The sequence below is a fragment of the Pelodiscus sinensis genome, chromosome 6 (genome assembly GCF_049634645.1).
Source record: "Pelodiscus sinensis isolate JC-2024 chromosome 6, ASM4963464v1, whole genome shotgun sequence".
Lineage (NCBI taxonomy): Eukaryota > Metazoa > Chordata > Testudines > Trionychidae > Pelodiscus > Pelodiscus sinensis.
In genome coordinates this window covers 40,231,722-40,255,587 of record NC_134716.1, presented here as the reverse complement: position 1 = coordinate 40,255,587, position 23,866 = coordinate 40,231,722, and the positions used below count along the sequence as shown (strand labels likewise).

Here is a 23,866-nt window from a genome sequence, read left to right as displayed (position 1 = left end):
AAGAAAAAAAGGAACTGTTGGTAACATTAATATATTTGTATTTAAACGGTGCCTCATTTTCATAGTTTTTTAGGTGCTTAATCCTCATTAGTGTCAAAAACTAAAACCTAATGCTAGGTCTTGAAGTCTTTACTCGTGTTTTTATGTAGTCTGCAGTCACTTAAAACTGTTTTTCAACACATAGGCAGTTTTTTCTGAATAGGGGCAAACTAAAAAGACTATATAAGGACTTCTGCATGCAGGACACATGGCTTCATAGATTCTAGTTTTTTTAACTAGAATTCATAAAAAAGATTGAAATACCAACAACCCCACGCAATCTGGCAGCTGCCCCGATATAAGAAATAAATCACCCACATACACATTAAAGAAAATTAAAATGTCTTTGGTTTGCTAAAAGATACCACACATGATCTAGCATATAATGAGCTCAAGAACATTTCAGAGATGGAGGGCCTTCATATAAAGTCCCTGTGTGTGATCTTGTTGAGATTACAGGATGATCAACATCAACAACTCTGAGTAAAAGGGAATCTCAAAAGGGATTCATCCTATGTGGTTTAAAGCTGTGTGGCCGTAGAGCAGTGGAAGGCTTGCGGCTTCCATTGGCTTCAGTGGACACTGAGGATGCTAGTACTTATTACTTGCATGCTTTGTATGTCTTTTGAATCACGTTTAACCTATCCACAGTTTAGCTCTTAAATGTTGAGCAGTGACTACTGCAAGTAGCACACTATGTAAGTGTTCAGCAGCAGGTGTCTCCAAGTGACAGAAATTATTACAGAACCTGAATAATAACTCTTAAATAATGCTTTGCACTGGTAGATCTCAAAGCATTTTTGAAATGAGATAAGTGTCATTATCCCCTTTTCACAGATGAGGAAACTGAAGTACAGAGAGCAGAAGTGACTTGCCCAACATCATTCAGCAGGTCAGTGGCAGGAAATAAATCAGACCTAAGTTTTTTTTTTTTTTTTTTTTTTTTTTGACTCACTGTTTCATGGTTCCCCAAAAACAAAAACATCATAAAACTATTTCAAGAAATAGGAGACCAAAATTCTGTGAAGTGCCCCTTCATTTCTGACTGGGGCAAAGGATGAACTCTATTTCTTAACAGGCCCCAAATGATAGGGGGATAAAGGAGAAAATAATTTTAGAAGGGAATTGGTGTTTGTGTGCGTGTGTGTGTGTGTGTGTGTGTGGGAAGGAAGTAGTGTCAGTACCATTGCCTTTAATTTTCTACTGTATGCTTCTCGTTAGCTTAAAAGAAAATAGCAGAAAACGTTGTGAGCTGCTCAGTTCTTCAGTTGGAGTATTTTTCTTCAAAGTTTTAGCTGGAGCTTTGAAATGGATAGATTCCTATGGGATAGTCGCAGAGTACACACAGGATGAGTCATTCACTCATAGCTTATTCCACGGTAGAATTCTGAATTCAAATCAGAAATGCATTTTCTCATACTGTACTGCATGTTATCAAGCTTTTCTACACAGAATAATATCTGTCTTTTTCCTGAGTGCACAGTTCTGGGTTTTCTTATCTGGAAATTGATTGAGGTAAAATGATTTAAATTTCTGCAGGTGTAATATATTTAGGATTCTCTTTAATGCTGAATAAATTATGTATGTGTGCACATGTGAGACCTACTGGAAATTAAATAATTGCATACCTAGCTTTCCTGATTGAAGTGAAATGTAAACTACAGAGATACTTGTTTATGTTCCCTATTTTACAGGTTAAGGGCATTCATCTGGGGTAAATCCTCCAATTAAAGGTCTTTCTCTCTTTGGCTACGTCTAGACTACATGCCTCTGGCGACAGAGGCATGTAGATGAGGCTACCAGGCATAGGAAAATGAAGCGGCGATTTAAATAATCGCCGCTTCATTTATATTTACATGGCTGCCGCGCTGAGCCGATCAGCTGTTTGTCGGCTCAGAGCGGTAGTCTGGACGCACGGGTGTCGACATCAAAGGCATTTGTCGACCACCCAGGTATGCCTCATCCCAGGAGGCATACCTGGGTGGTTGACAAATGCCTTTGATGTCAACACGCGCGCATCCAGACTACCGCGCTGAGCCGACAAACAGCTGATCGGCTCAGCGCAGCAGCCATGTAAATATAAATGAAGCGGCGATTATTTAAATCGCCGCTTCATTTTCCTATGCCTGGTAGCCTCATCTACATGCCTCTGTCGACAGAGGCATGTAGTCTAGACGTAGCCTTTGTGAAACAGTCGTAAGCAAAAACTTTAAAGGCTCCTGACACTGATGAAAGAAAATTGGGGGGCGGGTGTTTTGTAGCTGACAGAAACATTCACTCCAGCTTTCCATGCACTCCTCTTCTGTATTGGCTAGCTCACCAGAACTGGAGTAGACGATATTTAAGTGAATAACCTCTTTCAGTGAGGATATGCAAGTGTTTGTTTAAAGAGGCAACATGGTTTCTGGCAGAGGTTTCCTTGACTGCAATGGCTTTGGCTTCCATATAAGCTTTGTGGTCAGTATGTATTCCTTTATTGTGAGTGAAATTTATTTATGATATGTGACTATATTACTTTCAAATTAGCCTTACAATGCTGTTCAGTGGTGGTGAAGATATTAATGGATATCCAGGTGTTCTTGGGTCTCTCTTTGTGACCAATGAGGGTCATTGAATCATTATTCATTTGAGATCTGAAGTTTATCTAGAAGGATTGTGCATCAGTAGACTCAATCCTGTTCAGGATTTCAGCTGCATTTTGGTCTCCAGTGCTATGATTAGTAGGTTAGATCATTTGAATTTTGGTGACCCAGTCATCCCTTTGCTTGGGCTTTATGGCGGAAACTAATTCATGATTGCGTTACAAAGGTTGTCAGACCAGTGTATTCTGCAATTATTGATAGATAAATTCCAACTTTGACAGATTTATAATGTAATTGGTTGTATTCAGTGTCTGACCATTAATACTTAACCAGATAAACCGGTGACTACGCTTCCTCAGAAATCACGTGATCATAATGACAAGCTCATGAGAAAAACACGGCTGTAAAAGGTATCCATCATTGTCATTTAAGGGACACAGAATAACAGGTCCAATAGCATTCTTCCATGCTCCACTTGAATCCCTGGAAGCAGTGGCCTGTCTTTGCTGCTCCTAATCAGAGACACAGTGATAGGGACTCTGTGTGCTACTTTCCTGCCACACCCCAGTTGCTGGCTCTGCAGCTTCCGTTGGCCAGGAACTGCAGACAGTGGCAGCTGTGGAGCAGCAAGAACATGTCTGCACTTGAAGGGAGCTGCCTAAGGTGAGACTGCCCAGATCCTGCATCCCCCCCCCAAATGCTTCCTCTGTCCATGTGCAGATTTTTTTCATCCCTGTGTAGAATATTTTTTTGTGTGCAACAAGGCATGTTTGAATGTGCACCACCATTAGAAACAAACACACAAAAAAGCTGTGGGCGCTCTGCTAATCTGCTAGGAGTATTTGTCTTTCTCCTGAGTGGTCACCCAGGCACTCAGCTTACAGGGAATACTACCCCACGCTCTTCCCACACCCGCACCCCGGAGCCTTCTCCTGCAGCCAAACCCCCCACCTCACACACCTAGGCAGATCCCTCTCTCTCCCACATTCATTCCAGTTAACTGTTAGTTAACTGGAATATTTGACTAACAGCACCCCCCCCCCCCATTTGATCCAATGCTTGTCAAACAGGCCACCAACATAGATAATTGACAACTGGAATATCAGAGGGAGGAGGAAAAGTATTCTTACCCTGCTAATAGGATACTGCATAGAGCTTTATATCTTGCATCACCACCCAATACATCTATTTGAAAATAGCGGCATTCCTCTGCATCTTTCACAAATCATCTTGCAATGGTTTATAATGAAAGCTGGCAATGAGGGAGTTGAAAAAAAAACCAACTAGAAGAGCTTGCTTCAGGGTTGAGACTTTCCAGTCCCTGTTTTGGGCTTTAGTTAATACTGGTGACTGATTTTGAACTTCCTCCTACAAATAAAGGCATATAATGAAAATGCTGGCAGATACTACACTATGGTGGTGGTAGGTTCTCCTATAATTAGGAATGTCTTGGTAGTTTGTTGATTTATGATTGCTTTGTCGATATCCTGAGTGGGAAAGAATACCTTAATCTGGACAATCCTCTTAAATGAGTTAGGGAAGGTGCGTGTGAAAAGAACAGATGCTGAGGTTTATTTCATGGTAAGACTGAACTTGAGCATACATCAGAACATAACAAATATTTGATGGATACTTGATAACCCTGATTAACTGCACAGATCACTTGAGACCTGGCGGTATGCAGAAAGCATCAAAACTTAATGAGAAATGATTAGGCATTAAGACAGCACCAGCAGAAATCACATGAAAGATCTCCTTGTTCCTTCTTTCTAAATACTATATGGTTGAAATGGTGCATGAGTTAGTAGGTCTTTTCTTTCTTTCTTTGATTTTGATGACTGTACTCTTATACCTTTTATTTGTGTTTTTGTTAAACTGCTACATTTGTCTTGTGTAATTTCAGAGGGCAGAGCCCAGCTGTTGCTGAATTTAATTTACTACTGAAAGCACATTCTTTGGAAACCTATGGTGTTGATCCCCATCCTTGCAAGGTAATCGTTCAGGGTTTTCAAATAAATTACTATTTTACAAGTTAATAAGACCATCAGATTCAGTGAAGTAGTCCCATATTTATCCAGCCATGTGTAGGAAAACATTTCTGAAAGAGCCTCCCAAGAAAATGCAAGAGAGATGTTGTGCAGCTTTGTAAAATGTTGATTGACAAACACCCATGTGCCTTGCATAGGCAGTATTTCACAGTATGACACTCTAGCATGCTGTGTCAGTGTGAGGACTTTTTCTTTGGGGTCCTGGCAGGTCATACGTATTGTAATTCTATCCCAACACTGTGAACAACTTGTAGTGCCGTGCTGTCCTCTTACAACACAGTTATTGCTCACAACTGTTTCTAGTCAACAAAAAATAACAGCTTACATAAACATACTAGGTAGAATATATTTTGTTAAAGGTACTAAGGCAAAATTTTGATAACTGATCATTTCATGGCTGTTCAAAACTCTCCCATAATGCAATATCATGAGGGATTTACTGGGTTTCCACATGTAATTCCTGACAAACTATAGTTAAACAAATAATCTGAAGTATTCCTCATCTAGAGTTTCTAAGAATTTCAGTAACAATATGTTACTGTTAGCCAGAAGCCACAACCAGTTGTTAGGATTTCTAGGCTGACATTTAAAAAACAAGTGTTTCAGTTGCAGCAGCAAAATATACAAATCATAGTCTTCATACTTTGCTTTTAAGGTTACCCATTTTGATGCTACTCTAATTGATAATTTGCATTCTTATATTTCAACAATACTGTATTCTAGCATTTTTAGGAAGTGAATTAAGTGACCTGTTGATCCCATTTAAACAGTCATCTCTTATCCAAGATTGTATCTCCATAATTACAGTTATTTCTATAAAATTAGATATGGGACCTAATCCAGAGCACACTGATGTTCATAAAAAGACTTCCCTTTATTTCAGTGAGCTTTGGATGAGAACCATACTGCATTATTTCAGGTGTCATTGTATGATAATTATAGACTTTTTAATAGTAACTACAGTAGGGTACTTACATTTGAAACTATTCCCCTTTGTTTTTGCTTTTATCTTCCACAGGAACCTTAAAAAATTCTTATATTTATCCTTTTATTTATTTATATAATGTTTTGAAATAAAGCTTATAGAATAGCAAGGCAGATTATTCCAGACAAGTGAAAGTTTTGAAATAGGCATAGGAAAGCTGGTTACTGTAAAACATGAATGGACATAAACTTTTGCTCAAAAAACTTGAATCCAACTTTTTTTCTTTGTGGAATTCAAAAAAGTTTGGTTTACTGATTTAAAAAAAACACCCTTTATCTTTGCACTTCTGATTTCCACCAAAATTGGAAATACCTAAATACAGCAAGAAAGGCTGTTTTGTGGGAATATTTCCAGCACAGATGATATTGTGAAGTATTGGAAACGACATGAGAGAATTGATTCCTATGTATTTTGAGGCTGAAAGACATTAGATGGGAATACCACATATAGTCAAAATGAAGAATCCCATGCTTATATTGGTGAGCATTTTGATATGAAACGGGACTATTTCTGTATGTATTCATAAAAATGAATAAACCTTTAAGTGCTACCATGTGCCAAAATCTATATATGGAGAAAAAAAAAGCATAAGACAGTTTTATCTTGTGAAATAGTAAGAAACAAGACTTCTTATTGCTAAAGATTGAACTTAGATGTTGAGAACAGTTTAGTTGACACACAAGATGTAGCCCTAAGAAAAACAGATACCAAATTTTTACTATTATGGGCTAAGAATTTATATTACATCAATAATGAATGTTATGTATAATGTGGTGGTGGTGGGAGGGGGGTAATCTAAACAAATAGCTTTAATCTGTGTTTTTCTCTCTTATTTTAAGGATTCAACTGGTACCACTACTTTTTTAGGATTCACAGCAACAGGCTTTGTAGTTTTCCAGGGTAATAAAAGAATTCATTTGTTAAAATGGTAAGCATATCAACTGTCATTAGATTATTATATACAATTATTGATTGATTTGGGATTGGTCCTGCTTTGGGCAGGGGGCTGGACTCGATGACCTCCTGAAGTCTCTTCCAGCCCTATGATTCTATGATTATTTTAATTGTGTTTTCCCTTCTAATTCTTTTAAGGAACCGATAGGTGGAATATTGAAGATTCACTTCTTTTGCCCTTTATTATTTATTTTTCAAGAATTTTTAGATGACACATGAAAAAGAAACTGGTGGTTTCATTCTTCTTCTTACTGGAAATTAGTCCACATGACAAACTTGGTCAAGTCAAACTAATTGACAGAGATGTTCAAAAATTGAATAGCTGTGACGTTGGAGGTCACCCATGTGGTTTCATGGGAAGCTTTCACAGTTCCTACCACATTGTGTTTGAGTCTTGAATGTGCCATCACTTCCTCATTCAAATACGAAAAGGAAAAATTGGATGTTTTTTAAAAGTACTTAAAGCGGGAGAGGAGGTGGGATTTTATGTTTATAAATTATCATTCCTTTGCAGATCTACTATAAACAAGTTGGACCTCCCTGGTCCGGCGCTGTCAGGACCCGACCAGTCCAGGATGAGGGATTTGTCAGACCACGGGAGGTCATATCTGCCTCCCCTGCTACCAGCTCCCCTAGCCCTGGACCAGCCGCTGTCCTCCTGGCTGACTCTCCCTTGCCACCAGCCTAACTGCCCTGCTGGTCTCCCCACCTCCCTCTCTGCTATGCTGGGAAGCCCAGCTCCAGCCAAGCTCCTTCCATGCTGGGCTCCTGGCCCCATCAGGCATCCCCGCTGCAATGCGCTAAGCTCCTGGCTCTGCCGGGCAGACTGCTGGATTGTGCCTGGCTGCCCAGATGCAACATGCCGGGGAGTGCAGCCGCCAGCCCTCCACTGGGACACTCTGGTCCTGGAACATCCATGGTCCTGCTGGACAACAGATGTTGCTGGACCAAGGAGTCCCGGATTACAGAGGTTCATCCTGTGTCTGTCTGTCTGAGTCTGTTTGTTCAAGAACTCCTAAATAGTAAGAGCTAGAACCATCACACTTGATATATAGCTTCCTCTTATCATAACTTAAAGCGAGGTAAGGGTCAGGTTGTACCAGGACAATGGGATGTGCCTGAGATGCAATTGTTTCTCATAAAACGGAAAGGGAGGGCCCTGCTAGCAGGGACAGTTGTATTGTATAATGACAACAGGGGGGCAGCAAGGGACCAGAGAGAACTCCATTGGGGCAATATGGAACAGTGGTAGAGAAAGGGATAGGTATATACTATGTATTTGAGAGAGTTTGTCTGTGTGTCTGTCTATGCCTGGAATGGGATTGCTTCTCTTAAAACTACACAGAAAAGAGAATCACCAGAAAGGTGAAAGGGGCTGGTTGGGAGTACCCCTGCTCTAGCCCTCGGTGTCCCATCCTCAGGCACCCTTTTGGGAGGCCAGCTAGGGCTGAAGCTTCTTCCCCCAGAGTCACACAGGAAGGCTGTGTCTGCATTGGCACCCTTTTCCGGAAAAGGGATGCTAATGAGACACTTCAGAATTGCAAATGCTGCGGGGGATTTAAATATCCCCCGCAGCATCTGCATGAACATGGCTGCCGCTTTTTTCCGGCTCGGGGTTTTGCCGGAGAGAAGCGCCAGTCTAGACGGGATCTTGCGGAAAATAAAGCCTTTCCCGCAAGATCCCTTATTCCTACTTGAAAGGTGTCTCATTAGCATCCCTTTTCCGGAAAAGGGTGCCAGTGTAGACACAGCCGAATATTACAAGCTGTTCCGCTTCGTCAGGGAGCAAGGGGAAACTGCACTGTTGGCTGCATTCCTCACTCTGACTAGGGAGTTTAGGCAGCGGGCAGATGAACCTGGACCTGCCCCAGCCGGGGGACATGAACCCCTCCCCCAGCTGCGTGTGCTGGAGCTGCGGCGGCCATGGAGAGGGGCTTCTCACCTGGCTCCAAGTTGCTGCACTGAGAGAGGGCTGGAATAATCCTCCCTCCTCGGAGGAAGCCTGCATACTGAATCCTCAGCCCCACCCCAGAGCAAGGATTTATATGAATCATGTACATTTTCAACTTTTTAAAAACAAAGAAAAAGTAATTAAAGACTCAAGCAACGCTGGGTAAATGTTCTAGTATCTACGTTAGGGATGTAAGCGACTAGTTGACTACCCGATAAGCCTAGGCTTATTGGGTAGTCGAGTCACTACTCGAATAGTCGCTTCTCCTCTGCCTTGCTGCCTCCTATATCAGAGGCAGCAAGGAGGGGTGGAGCAGGAGCCAGTCCTGGGGGAGCCAGTTTAAGAGCCAGTTCCCCCCCAGCACTGTCTCTGCAGGGGGGCAGGGGAGACAGAGTCACAGCAGGGGAAATGGCACGAGTGGGGACTGAAGCAGTCCCGCTCCTGCTGGGTCCTGACTCCTGCGCCTCTGCCTTTAAAAGGGACCCAGGGTGAGTAGGGATTCGAGCAGTCCCCACTCACGCCAGATCCCGACTGCTGCACCTCTGCCTTTTAAATGTAGTAAGAGCTGTGGGCAACTCTTACTACATTTAAAAGGCAGAGATGCAGCTGGGATAGAGAGTGCTCCACCACCCCCTCCTTGCCTTATCGAGTCGTTGATAGAAATTTTGTGGACTACTTGATTTGCTGATTCATTGAAATTCAATTAAATTTGGACCTTGTGCTTTTTTATTCTTAAGGCAACTTGCTCCATATCTCAAGTATTTCACTGTTGTAGGATACATCTGAAGCTATAACATTAGTGAAGGGACACTGGACTTCCTTTACCAGCATTTCCAGTCTTCTTTTTAATGAAATCTCCCATTTTTTAGTAGCTGATGTTATAACGTAGAAATTACACTGTGCTCCACTTATTTGCATTTTAAATAGCTCTGATGTGAAAAATGGATTATACAGAAGGTCTGCAGTCAAATTTCACTGTAGGCCATTGCTTCTATTAGAATTATTGGTGGTTATCATAATTGTATTTGGTGTGGTACAGAGCTAGGTCTCTGGCTCAGGCTTATTTCCTTTTACATCATGCATTGGTGCAAAGGAATTAATGCTGCCCCAAAGGAGCACATGGGGGATTCTCTTGTCGTAGCCAGACCTACCAATGTTCTTGGACCAAACCCTAGTCATTTCAAGTGTTCATAAATTTGAATAGCTACATACCCAGGACTAAGAGAAAGGAGGATAGAAAAAGGGAGAGATGAAAAAGTTTTTAACATTTCATATTCTTCACCATTTGTCTCCTGGAAAAATGCTTTATTCATTTGTCTCATCTTATTATCAACATTTAACTCCAGCTCCCTAATCATCTACATTACAAAATAGAAATGTTCCTAAATCAGTTTAATTGCTTAATAAAAGCAAATCCACTCAAAATAACTGGCTTCATTCCAAGATAAAAACAAACCAAATGCCACCCCAAAACCCAATACACCATACCAATTCAATTGTAAAACATTCCTACCCCACATATACTGAAAATATTGGGGGAGGGGAGAACATGGGGGGAGTTTTCATTTACACCTCAGCCATCCCCTGCTCTTGAACTCCAGGGCTGCATCTAGACTGGCAAGCTTTTCCGCAAAAGCAGCTGCTTTTGTGGAAAAACTTGCCAGCTGTCTACACTGGCTGCTTGAATTTCCGCAAGAACTCTGACGATCTCATGTAAGATTGTCAGTGTTCTTGCGGAAATACTACGCTGCTCCCGTTCGGGCAAAAGCCCTCTTGCGCAAATGCTTTTGCGCCAGAGGGCCAGTGTAGACATCGCGGTATTGTTTTGCACTCACACGGGTAGGGCCAGATGAGATGGTGTGATGAGAGAACCACTGGGGTGGAGGGCTGGGACATGCTGCAGCCGCGTGGTGCAGAGGCGGGGAGAAGGCCTGCTCTGGTGGCTATGGCTGCCATAAGGTAAAGGGCACTAGGGCCTGTTCTGGCGGCTGGGACCGGGAACATGATCTGCCGCATGGAGTGTGTGTATTCTCTGGTGGCTATGAATGGGACCTGCAGCATGGGGAGCGGGGCCAGGGTCTGCTCCAGCGGTTGGGAATGGGACACACTGCATAGCAGGTGGAAGGTGCTGCTCCACTTGCTGGCAGTGTGTGTGTGTGTGTTAGTAAATTGGGTGCCACAGTGGCACACATACAAACTAGCGCACATGACCTCAATATTGGTTCACGAGTCAAAACTCACTCCGCTCCTGGCTGGAAAATCTTAAGAGGGAATACTGGAACAGAACCATCTAAAAAGCCTAAGAAGTTGGCCAGTCTGGAATCCCTTGCTTGCCAAAAATCAGAGTGGCCACCTCTGTTTCTCCCTAAACTGAAGTCAAATGAAAACATTCTTGGATGTGTAGCTAGCGCACACGTTGCTTGAGTGATCTTGAACCTTCAGGCATCTTCCTTTATGTCCAAACCTTTCATTGTGAAGTAGCAAAACATGCTCATCTCAGATAAACTGAACAGCCAAAAAAAAAAAAAGGCAAAATATTAGTCCTTTCACTGATATGATATATTTATGATTAAAATGCAATACCTGTCAAAGGATTGTGTTTGTTTATTTTTTCTTGTAGCACATTCCTCTTTGGATCTAAATCTCTTCAGTGCTAATCATTTGCTTGCTAAAGTCCTTGGTCCAACTCTTTAAAGGCTTGCAAAAATGTGGAAAGCAGAACACTCCAAGTCTGTATTCTTTACTCTGAAGAAAATTAGTGCATTATTTGCTTTTGCAGTATGGATTTTACACTATTTACCAACAGTACACAATTGATGAAATAATAGCATTTTGTTCCATGACAGCCTGCTCTACATTTGTGAATCAATTAAATTTGCATGAAAATGCACATCACTTGTGTTCACTGCAATTTTTTTCCTGTACTTAAAGATTTTTTTTCTTCTTAGGGCTGATGTCTGCAAATTGAAATATGAAGGGAAGACGTTTTATGTGCTTGGAGCTCAGAAAGAGGTTGGATATTATTCTTCATACTAAATTAGTATGGATGATTTAGATTTAATTTTTAAAAGTTAAAGTATTTTTAATTTTAAAACAGGTCTTTTTCACTAGCTGGTTTGACAAATTGCATTTAATATAGTGTAGATACGTGTAAAATAAAAATGTGTCTTTTTACTGATTTAGATAAAAAGGTATCTGTGAGACAGGGCGCTTGCCCTGCACTGGCCCTTTAAGGGCAAAACCCCAGCCCGGAGCAGCGGCTAGGAGCAAAGCCCCAGCTGAGGCAGGTCTAACTGATGAGGGCCCAGCTGGGAGCTATATAAGGGGGAAGAGCTTATATAGCTGACAGCTGCTCCAGGGAAGAGAGCAGTGAGGGCCTGACTGCAGGAAGCTGGAGGCTCCCCGGAGCCAGAGCAGTGCTGGGGAGGCAGGGCAGGGCAGGGCTAGGGGAGCTCTGGCCAGGTAAGGGCTCCGTCTTTAGTGCCTAAGGAGGAGCTCAGGGTGCTCTGAGAAATAGAGGACGTTGGGATGTGAGCAGAGGGAACCATCACCACCCCCGGAAGGGGGGCTCAGACACAGGTGTGGGCACTGCCAGAGGGCGGTGTCTGGAAGAGGATGCCGTGACACGAGGACAAACATGGGGCAACACCACCTAGAGAGGCATCCAATGAGAGGCATCCATGAAGAGCTAATTCCCAGGACAGCCAGCTGGTGGCACCGTGGCAGGGAGTCAGCCCCTCACAATCTGTAATAAACTTTGTCAAGTGGTCTGTTATGGGGTAGACTGGGATTTTTAACAGAGTACTGGTTCATGCCACTTGTGCCTCATTAAGAGCCTCACTATGGGGCCTGACAGAAGGCAGCTGGTCTCTAGAAAGAGTGGGGAACAGGAAATATGGAGAGGATGTTGTGGTAGTGCCTGCAGAAGATCTGCATTGGCCAGAAGGTTCTTGGAGTGACTGAGAAACCTGGGGAGCAGCAGAGGGGTTTGCCTGCTGATGTCTACACTCGAATAAAAGACCCATGACCTGGCCATGGCTGGCCCGGAGTCCGCTGACTCAGGCTCACCAGGGGTCCGACTGTGGGGCTGGAGCTCAGGCTCAGGGATCTTACCCCCTCATCAGGTCCCAGAACTTAGGCTCCCACTTGAACCCAAATATCTGCTCAGAAAATTTACAGCCTCACAACCTAAGCCCTGTGAGCCTGAGTCAGCTGACTGGGCCAGATGTGGGTATTTCATTGCTGTGTATCCTCAGAACCAGAGAGAGCTGGACAAAGCAGATACAGATCAATGTAAGACTGAAGTTAGGAGGAGTCGTGGTGTGGCTGCTTGAATTATATTGGGATTTTGAGGGCAGTTTGAATTATTTTGACTTTTATGTTAATAAATCAGACCCCAGGAAAGGCTGCTGCTCTTTGACTTGTGAAAGCCTTTTGGGAGTTGCTGAGTCCAAAAATGGAAATTGAAATAGGGTGCTATAGCGTAACACGAGACATAAGAAGCACTCGGGAGGCAGCTAGTCCTGCTGCATTGGCTTTAACCCGAACCTGAATTTTAAATTCTCTTGATTTATTTGGAAGCCTTCTGATTTGCAGCTCCTTGGGAGTACTGCAGATTTGAGGGAGAAGCTCACTATCTAGTGTCTTGATAGTAAGTATCATCTAGTAGTTATTCTTTCTCCAGCATTCTAACTACAGAGGCCCTGCCTGAAGCGTACTTATTAACCTGCTCATGACCTTCAGGATGAAGGTGATACAGGATAAAGTGATACAGATCACGGTGATGTTGGACATTGCTGTCTCCAAGTCTGTGGCCATGGTGAGGGCCACAGTGTAGAGGTATGGGAGTGGGGGAATCAGTTCAGGGAAATAGGGAAATATATGTGAGAGCTGGTGGGATGAAAAGCTTGAAGTACTGGATAAAAAGAATAAAAAATAAGGCTGGACATGATAGTGAGGAAGAGAGCTAGTTGACAGGAAGAAAGGGGTAGCCAAAGAGATGGAAGTCGCACAAGCTGGGCTCTGTGGAGAATAAAAGTAGAGGAGAACATAGTGGAAAGTCAAGAGGAGGAAGCTAGGTCAGACTGGATGGGGAAATTCAAGAAGGAAGTGATGACTTTGGCAGAGAGAATGTAGTGTCCTTACATGCAGAAGAAACAAAAAAATTCAATGATTTGACACTGACAAGGGAGTTGAACTAATGCATATTCAATACATATAAAAAGTAGGATGTTGCTTCATTTGCATAACATTCCACTCTCCTTTACTTACAACTACAACAGGTATGACCTTGAGTCCATTTCTTGTTAACAAATCACTCTACCATCTCCTTTTTCCCTGCAAAATTCATCTTCACAGACAGAGAGAAAATCAAGTGCAAATGGGTTGCAATGAAGTATGGATTGATGTCACTTTGGAAAATGTGGTCCTAAATGTTTCTAGTGGATGAAATTTTCTGTCAGTTTCCTGGAAGAATATTTCAGTCTTAAAAATCCAGTTTTTCTTATTTCTTTTTTCTACACTTAGAAAAAGGCTGTGTTGTCATTTCATACCTCAACACCAGCAGCCTGCAAGCATCTTTGGAAGTGTGGGGTGGAGAACCAGGCTTTTTATAAGTAAGTAAATCAAATCAGTTCATCATTGATACTGTGCAGATAAATCATCAAAGATAGTCATTAATTTTTGTGCTTTCCCCAGTTAAAGATCCCAGATCTTTTGCCATGCAAACTAACATTTTCCTTTAAACATATTTCTTTTATTCCTGCTAAGTTGAGTTTCTTGACAGCATCTGGCATACTTGCTGCTTGGAAAGTAGCCAACGCTGGGGGGGGAGTGACTTATGACTGGATAGACAGAATTTGTATTTTAACAAGAATGTTAATTATCTGTTTTATGTTGGAGCAGTTTCCTTCCTTTAGTTTAACATGGATGCAACAGTGTGTTGAATGAAAGGCATAAAATATAGACCTGTTAAAACAAAACCATTAATTTATTTTTCATTTGAACACTCTGTTTGAAGCTGTAATCCAGAAGGTCTACTTAACAGTATTCTACACCTTGGAAGATTGGGTAGGGAAACAATTTGTTCATGCATGTTTGATTTTAAATATTTGAATTTGATTGCAATAATTTTTAGTGATATAAAACAGAATGGGCACAACACTCACTCTCCCAACTATAGTCAAAGGAGAGGAGTCAAAACCTTTTGCCTTTCAGAGAGCAGCAGCTGTCAAAGAATGACATTCCAGTGTGGACTGGTATAAAATATTTTCTCTGATATTTTGCTGACCTAATGGCAATATTCGTAATTTCGGTCTGAGGCATCATTGTGCCATCTACTCTTTTCCTTGCTGCTACACATACAATCCCTTGAGATTTTCTTCGAGATTTTAAAAGTATACTCACTCATTTCATTCCAGTCTATACACAGAATGGAAGTATGTTATTAATTTAGTAGACTAAGGATTGGATGCAGCACTCCGTGGATGGGTGCACAGTGGTAGATTTGGAAATAGTTAGTTATTGCTGTAAATTAAGAGTCTGCAGAGGTAAAGTGAAATGAAGATAGGATGCACAGCATTGCAAATCATCTCCACCAGTAGTGGACAATCTGTGGACCACAGGCCACATGTGGCCCAACAGGGTTCTATGCGTGGCCCACGAGACATTTTGTTTGCTGTTGCCCACATAGAATTATCAGACTCTGCTGGTTTCCATCTGCATTTTTTCCCTATGGTATTAATAATGTGACATGCACATAAAACAAGGGCATGCAAAGTGAAATGTGTGCTGATTGCACACAACCATTGACTATAAGTGCTGTGCACTCCCTCCGCATCCAATCAGTGCTGCTACCATTCAATCCACACACATTCTAGGTTTGGAAGCGCAGTTCGCAAAAGTACCCTATTCCAGGAGACAGTCTTATTTACAACAATCATGCAGCCAACTGAGATGGAGGGCCACTCATGCAGCGCACTCACTAACTTAGGTATCCTGTTGCGGATCAACACTCAAAACCTACTAATGTGCTACAAGAAAGAAGGAACTACATCCTTAGCCTATTATTGTACAGCAGTGGTTCTCAAAAACATCTTGGGCCCGCAGCCCACCCCACTTAATGCAGATCTTTCCATGGACCACCAGCCAGCCACCCATGATGACAAAATAGGTGCGGGGTGTGGATGGGAGATAGGGTGCAGGAGTGGGCTGAGGTATGGGATCCGGGGCAAGGTAAGGTGCAGGAGTGGGCTGAAGTTGGGAGGGTGGTCTGGGTGGGAGGTAGGGTGTAGAAGCTGGCTGAGGATAGAGGGTGGTTGGAGTGGGAAGTAGGGTGCAGGAGTGAGCTGAGGGTATGAGGGTCTGGGGGTGGAAGGAAGGGTGGAGGAACAGGCCGATGGTAGGGCAGTCTGGGTAGGAAGTTGGATGCAGGAGGAGGGGTGAGAGTATAGGGTCTGGGCATGAGGGAGATTGGGGGGGAGAGGTGCTTACCCGGCTCCATGCCCAGTATAGAACCAGCAAAGATGGAATTCAGAGAAATCTCTCAGCTTTTCACCCAAAATTGTGGAATGTTTAAAAATTTCTGGTGTTTCTAAACATAAAGTTCATTTTGCAATAGACTGAGCCAATTAAATAACAGAACAGCATAATAACTGTGCAGACCTGATAAAGGTATAGCCAAGTTAAATACAGTAAAACTGGATTCTTGACTTTTTCTACTTCAGAATGTTGCTATAGTAAAAATCCAATAGGCTGACTACAAAAAATCACTTTGTTTGCTACCTATAAAATATTTTAATTAAAAAAACCAAGCAGAGTTGCATGCAGTTCCTGCTAATGGAACATTCCATCAGTTAAATTTGAATCATGATTTCAAACTTTTCTTTTCAGCCATAGGAGGTAGAAACATAACTTTAAAAAACATGAAAGCTGAGATTCAGACATCCTCGTGTGATTCTACGAGCTATGGACCTAGGACACACTTACGCCTTAATCCTATTTTGTACTGAAGTATTTGTGGGATTATTTGCACACAGCTATATAGAAGAGTTCCTTCAAGCATGGGGAAGAAATATGAAATCCACTTGACTTCTCAAAACTAGAGACTAGCAGAGAGGTGGCAAATCTGGAGCCAATTGTTCAGAAACAAGAACCCCTCCCACCTTCCTCCACGCTCTGATTAATGTGACAAAAGTTGTTGCATGCTGATTCAAAGTGACTGGATTGGGATAGACATTATATTGACTGTGTGGAGACACTGGAAATATGGCTGTTCTCTGAGTGTGGAACTCCTGTTCTTTTGATTCATGTACCTTTCAGTGATACCTGTATGCTCACTGCAGCACCTGTGTAGTGAATCCTTGTGTGACTTGCTGGAGAAAAAAGGGTCACTTTAAGGGTCCCCCCCCCCCCCCCCCCCCCCCCCCCCGCATAATGAGTAGTAGAAGGGGATGGGAGAAAGTTCACCAGCATGGAACAAATAAGGGGAGAGGAGCAGGAAGCAACTGTGACAGGTCAGGGGAAGGCAGTGACCTTCCTGCTGACTGAAAGAGTGAGGGCTAGATATTAATATTCCAGGCAGTCCTGAAGAAACCTTTTCTTACCTAGAACAGGTTGAGGATTATAAGGAAATGATTAAGCAACTATGATAACTTGCACTATATACAGTAATTTATCACCAGGTGCTTCCAGATTTTTAGGTAAACAAAGTAAGGCCTCTTCAGATGCATTAATTTGTAAAGGGGCTAGGTGATCTCATGACTCACTTATCTTTGGGAGCTGGGAAAGAGTTTTTCCTTCTACACCAGATGGCCAAGATTGGGTAGGGTACTTTGTCTTCTCCAGAGCAGGCCTGGTGGGATAGGGGTGTCTGTGTGGTGGGGTTAGGTTGTTAGTCATCGTTTAGTGCATAAAACTCATGGCAGATGTACAGTGCAGTTATCAGATAAAAAGGGCTAGAAAAAAGATTTGATGAGGAGTTGAGAGGGAGGAGGGGTTTCAAGGCTATTGAGCCTTCTCTTCATTTTATTAGCCCCTGTTCTCTTCAGACAGGGGAAGAATGGCAGGATCTCAGTAATGGTCTGCCTGGGAGCAGTGGAGGATTATAAGAAAACGATTAAGCAAATTATGATGACTTGAACTATATAATTTATCATCAGGTGCTTCCAGTTTTTTAGGTAAATAAAGAGGTGGCCTAATTTAAACCACATCCATTTTGCCTCCTGTCCTCCTCCTGATATGGCTGTACAGTGTAAAGGTAACTACACCTCTGTCCTAATCTTCCCACATTCAGTTTATTGCTAATAAGAACTGTTGTAGGGGCTGCTGGATTCTATGGTGCTTGTTTCACATGGTATATATAAATTTCAACATGCCCTGGAGGACCATATTTTGCTGTTATCCAGATAATCACTCATTGGTTTGCAGTCTTTCCAGACAGTCTAAAATTTGAGGGACCTCTGCTATGTTTTGTATGCAGTTTTTATTGAAATTATTACACCTACTAATACAAATGTTTTAAACTGTCAATGATAGATGATTATGCTATAGTAGAAGATTAACAGAATTTCTCTTGCTCTTTCTGTATATTTTTACACTTTGAAAATGTCACATCCATGTACTCTTCTTTTTCTGGAAGGTATGCAAAATCAAGTCAGATCAAGACAATGTCCAGCAGCAAAATATTTTTTAAGGGCAGTAGATTTCGATATAGGTAAGTACTTTCTGGTCACTCTGGCGCCTTTTTTTTTTATTAAGATTAACCATTCTGGGGGTGGAGAAGAGATCTTGGAAAATTAGTAATGTGAAATTAAGCCTTTAGGTCTAGGGACTCCCAGTTAGTAGGGATTCAAAGCCATTGCAATCTGATTATGAAAATCAGTTGGTGGTTTCATTTAGATTGGGGTGGCCAATATTTTTTGATGGGGGGGCACTCCAAGAATTTGGAACGTGGTTGGTTGAGGGCTGCACTCTTCCATGACATTAATGGAGGAGGTGCAGAGTCTGGGATGGAGGTTAGGTGCAGAAGTGAGCTTGAGGTAAGAGAGGGTGTTTGGGTAACGAAGGCAGTTGTGACCTGGGGCACTGGACTGGTGTGCAGGGGGTTGGATTGTGACCTAGGGCCAGGAATTGGGGTACAGGAGGGGGTGCAGGGAATTGGGTTGTGAGCCAAGGCATGAGGGGACTGTGAATCTGGGGCAGCAGATGAGGGTGCTGGATCTGGGAGGGGGGTATGGGTGCAGGAGAGGGCAAAGGATTTGGATATGTGGAGTGGGGGACAGAAGTTTGGGGAAGGGGGGGAATGGGGTGCCAGAGGTAGGCTCTGGCCAGGAGATTTACCTCCAGATGCCTCTAGAATCAGGTACAACATATATTGGTGAGATAGCAGGGTGAAACTGACACAGCTCTTCTGCAATTGTTTTGTAGACAATCTCCAGGATTTTTGGTGGGAGCACTCCACTAATTTCTTACACATTAGAAAATAATGTACTCTGATATTCTATCTTCCCAAAAACTGTCACTTTTTTGTTGCCATTTTAATAGTTGGTGTGACAACTACATATCAGTATTAACATACATTTTAAAAAAATCCCTCAAAAGTTGTTTGACTTCTCTAAATCATGTTTTGTTACAGTGGAAAGGTTGCCAAAGAGGTGGTTGAAGCAAGTTCTAAAATCCAGAGAGAGCCTCCTGAAGTGCACAGGTATGTTTTGATACATTAAATTTATGGAATAAAGAAGAGTCTGCTTTACACAGAAAATGTCATTTTGGTTAATATGGTACTATACATCATCATTTTGAGTAGCTATTTGAGACCGTTCTAGTGAAAGATGTTAAGAGTTAGTATAACACTATTTTCTCCATATCACTTTATCTGCTAGATAAGGGAATTGAATCATCCTGTTTTTAATTTTTTTTAGGAGCAGGGATTCATGTAGCAATTTATCCACTGACTTAAACCGTTTAAAGTTAAAGGAGAATGGTTCTTCTTACCTTATTTGGAGAAAAGTTCTCTGGTTTACTTTTTCTAAAGCTATACTGTTGAACATTTGAAAATAATCAGGTGTCTTCCTGAGACATGTCATTTGAACAGCCAGCAGGAGTTGATCAGATCCTGATCAAAACTAATGGAAATGGAAAACTTCAACTAACTCCATTTTTAGAGACTAAGCAGGAGAAAGAAATGGAGGAAGGAGGAAAAGGAACAGTACCTTAGAAAGCTTCAAAAACATATACCTGTCAATGACAGCAATGATTGCTTAGTTCCTTGAATATTTGCAGCCAAATTCATGCTACTGTTGTAAATTTTTTTTTTTTTTTACTTTTGTGTATGGAGTATGTCAAGCTTCCCCCTTCCCCCCCACTAGTGTCCTGAAATACCAACTAGACTTTTGATAAATGTGGAGGGTTGCTCTAAGTTAGGCTTTTTATAATGTCTGAAAGATAATATTAATAAAGATAAAGTTGTGTTGCACACTCTAAGGTGGGCATACATGGTCTCTGAATAACATGAACAGGTGACATTTAAATAAAGCACCAAACTGAGGGTCTAAAAATTATAAGTTGTCCAAAATAAGAGTACAAGTATAAGTGGGTATGTCATCCATTGAGATTGAATACACTATTTAAATATGCAAATGAACATTAATTATAGGAGAACCATTTGTGTGTCCAAATTGTCTTGAATTATTCTTTCAATTTTCTACCAGTCCATTCTGAGGGTGTATTAGTTTATTAAATTTTTTTGTATTTGGCTTTTCTGTAATTTTACAGCCTTACAAAAATAATATTGGTGAACTATGACAGAAAACATACTGTTGCCTATTCGAAGGGTTTATTCTAAATAACACAACTGCTGCATGAACTTTGCAGCCTTTTTTTTTTATTACAGGCAGTCCCCGGGTTACGTACAAGATAGGGACTGTAGGTTTGTTCTTAAGTTGAATCTGTATGTAAGTCGGAACTGGCGTCCAGATTCAGCCGCTGCTGAAACTGACCGCCAGTTCTGACTTACATACAGATTCAACTTAAGAACCCCAAGTCAGCAGCTGCTGAAACTGATCAGCGGCTGATTCCAGGAAGCCCGGGGCAGAGCAGCTGGGGTGCTGCCGTGTTGGTCCAGTAGTGCCCAGAGGGGTGCTGCGGGACCAACCGGCAGCGCCCCAGCTGCTCTGCCCCAGGGTCCACAACAAAAGCCTGGTCTGCTGGGGGGGGGAGGGGGGGAAGCACACTAGCTGCGCCCCCCCCCCCAGCAGACCAGGGACACGGGGAGCAAAGCCGTAGCGGCAGCGGGGTGCCGCGCCTCTGAGGCTTTGCAGTCGGGGACTGCCTGTACTATTTAAGTAGTGTGTAATTTTGTGATCCTCTAAAATGAAGGAGAATATTGCATTAGTAGAACGTGAGTAGGTGCTCTTCTTGGCCTAGACTGAAACAAAATCCACACACTGGGTGTGTCTTGACTACGTGGCTTCATCGACGGAGCCATGTAGATTAGGCAGGACGGCAAAGGGAAATGAAGCTGCAATTTAAATAATCACCGCTTAATTTAAATCTAAATGGCCGCCACGCTGTGCCGATCAGCTGATTGTCGGCACAGCGCGGCAGTCTAGACAGGGATCTGCCGACCCCAGAACCCTTCATCGGCAGATCCTTTATGCCTCGTGAAACAGAGCCATGTAGTTTAGACGTACCCACTGTGTGGAATCAGACACTTGCTCTCATTCCAGGGCATGGCTCTTTTAATAAAAACATCTACAACAACCTACTACTGGGATTCCTGCCTACAATCTGCTGTATTAATTTTAATAGAATAGATAGCCCAAAGGTGTTGGCATGATTGTCCAACATTAAACAGTCTTAAAAGAGGTTCAGGTTTTGGTATACAGAGTCTTGAGTCTCCCTAGCACCATGGCAAACACACTATTTATAAAAGTTCTTTTAACCTTTTATTAAAGATGAAGGAAAGAAGGAAAAACAGTTGAAACATTTGACATGAAATTGAGAACTTCATTTTAACAACATCCCTTTCCATTTCCTTTTAGCTAGAATGAGTTTTTAGAAGGAAAACTTCCCTTATTTGACAGTCTCTTAGATAGCATAAAGAGGGAAATAACTGGCTTTTGAGGAAAAGAAAAGTTAATTGAGACAGCCTGGAACTGCTTTTGTTGTTAAGGTCTGATCCTATTCTATCCCAGTTAGTGTTTGGGATTCAGCTGGAAACATTTGAGGTAGTCATATCATCTGGGTTCCTCTCTCTCTCTCTGGCCCAGTTGGGTCAGCATATTTCTCAGGATTAGAAGAAAGAAGGTTTGGAGTCTCGTGAGAGAGTAGGCATAGCAGCCAAGGTAGTTGAAACCTCCTCCACTAGCCCATTTTTCCCCTAAAAATACTTTTTTAAAGGACCCACAAAAGGAGTGAGCACTGGAAGAGCCTCAATATTTTGTCTACCAGAAGACCTAGATTTTGACACTTCAATTTTGATTAGCTGATTTCTGGTTCCACACTTTTCTTGTTACGAAGCATGATATGAACACGGTCTGATTTATACCAGTAAGCCTTTTGATTTGGACTAATTTAGCACGTCTGACGACTCCCTTTCGTAGCTTTTCACATCCACACTTGTAAGTTTCCGTGACATCTTATGACCTTTCAGTGGCTTCTCACAGGAAACTCATAAGTAAAGCAAATATATGGGCCCAATTATCACAACAACCCAATATATCCTCTTGAAAGAACCACTCCAGTCTTCTTAACAAATGACAAAGATAGCCAAGTGGCTGAGTGAGTCAACAGAACATCTAAATCTTCCCTAATAAGATCAACACTTGCTAACAGGGCAGGCTGTACCAAAGAGCTAATAATAATAAACTAATAAAAACAGCTTGAGGGCCTGAGGGGATGTTGTAGAGGCAGAGTCTAAAGTGAGAGCTGTTATTCATCACAATAGGGACAAAAACACTCATAGTTCTTGGGTCTATGCTGCCCAAACTACAGAAGATCATTTTTCCAGTCCCTGAGACAGTGGAGCACGATTGCTCATCAAAATGATTAGCATCCTCTCTATGTTCTTGTCATTGCGGTGCTGTGTGAAGTGGAGCAATAAAGCTGAAATGCAGCATAAAATGAGAACATGCGAGTCTAAATGAAGCAGGAAGCCAGCCTATTGCAGAACCTCTTATCAGCCACTCTGCAGCACTAACAGATAGGGAAGGAGTCAAATGACATGTGTATGTGGGCATGTTCTTCTTGGCAGACCATTGTAACTTGTCCACAATTATTTTGAAGAAAGTGATGTTGCAGTTGTGTTTATTTGTAATGATTTCTTGTGAACAACATGATGCGGTTTATCTTTGCTTTTAGAACCAACATTCCTCAGAGCCGTAGCTCTCATTCCTTGAATAAACAACTCATAATCAATATGGAACCACTGCAGCCTCTTCTCCCTTCTCCAAGTGAGGAGGAAGAGGTTCCTTTAGATGAAGGTGAGTCACTTATCTGACTTGTTCATACTCAGAAATTGTAACTGTTGTTATTAAAAACCATTCCTGTGCACATGGAACAATTACTTTAAAGATGCAATATCAACTTAGTATGGAAATAGCTGGACAGTTACCATTCTGAATTACATCATTAACTCTCTGGACATTGTACTGAAAAATTATTACTAATTCTGAGAGCTGTGTGGTATGAAAGCTGCATGCCAGTAGCAAGGATGTCTCTCAATGCTTTACTGTTGTAGCTACCAGCCTGGGATGCTTACAAACCAGCCTGCAAGCAATCAGGTCACACTCTGAAGTGTCTGTGGGTGTGAAGCTCTGGCTTAGTGGCTGTGACCTCAGCAGACTGCTTACAGCTCTGCTTTGGATTACATCAGCCTGGGTTACATCCAGCAAGGTGATCCCACCATGCTCCCAGTCCCAAAACCATATGCTGTGTGATGATCAGCCCTCTCATGGACCATTCAGAGAAATAATAAGGTTAATTTGTTTCTCTAAAAACCCAAAAGTATGTGTCAACTTATTAATTGAGGCAAATTCTCTTCCTTCTAAAACCACACTGAATTAGTTTATACTTAAAGCAAATGTATTAAAACTAGGACCTAGATGAAGTGAGACTCATAAAAGGAATAAAGTTAGAAAGGGTTACAAGTAATAAAAGTGAAAACATGCATCCAAAAGTATAAACCTTCGTCTAGCGAGGTGCAAACTGTTCAAGGGTATGTCTACACTACAAAGTTAATTCGAACTAAAGGACATTAGTTTGAATTAACTTTGATAGGCGCTACATTAGCACTCCGCTAGTTCGAACT

General features: G+C 42.0%; 1 protein-coding gene across 2 annotated transcripts in view; it reads left to right on the top strand.

Moving 5' to 3' along the window:
- Positions 1–23,866, top strand: part of LOC102459043 (FERM domain-containing protein 3) — a 202,675-nt gene that overhangs the window by 152,000 nt on the left and 26,809 nt on the right. Inside the window, exons 5-12 of one of the 2 annotated variants that reach the window (XM_075931759.1) lie at positions 877–931; positions 4,525–4,612; positions 6,494–6,582; positions 11,508–11,571; positions 14,086–14,174; positions 18,197–18,271; positions 19,193–19,261; positions 22,918–23,039. In XM_075931759.1, the coding sequence (XP_075787874.1) occupies positions 877–931; positions 4,525–4,612; positions 6,494–6,582; positions 11,508–11,571; positions 14,086–14,174; positions 18,197–18,271; positions 19,193–19,261; positions 22,918–23,039 (651 nt within the window). The remainder of the gene's footprint in view (positions 1–876; positions 932–4,524; positions 4,613–6,493; positions 6,583–11,507; positions 11,572–14,085; positions 14,175–18,196; positions 18,272–19,192; positions 19,262–22,917; positions 23,040–23,866) is intronic. The other variant, XM_075931758.1, reaches the window with a different exon arrangement.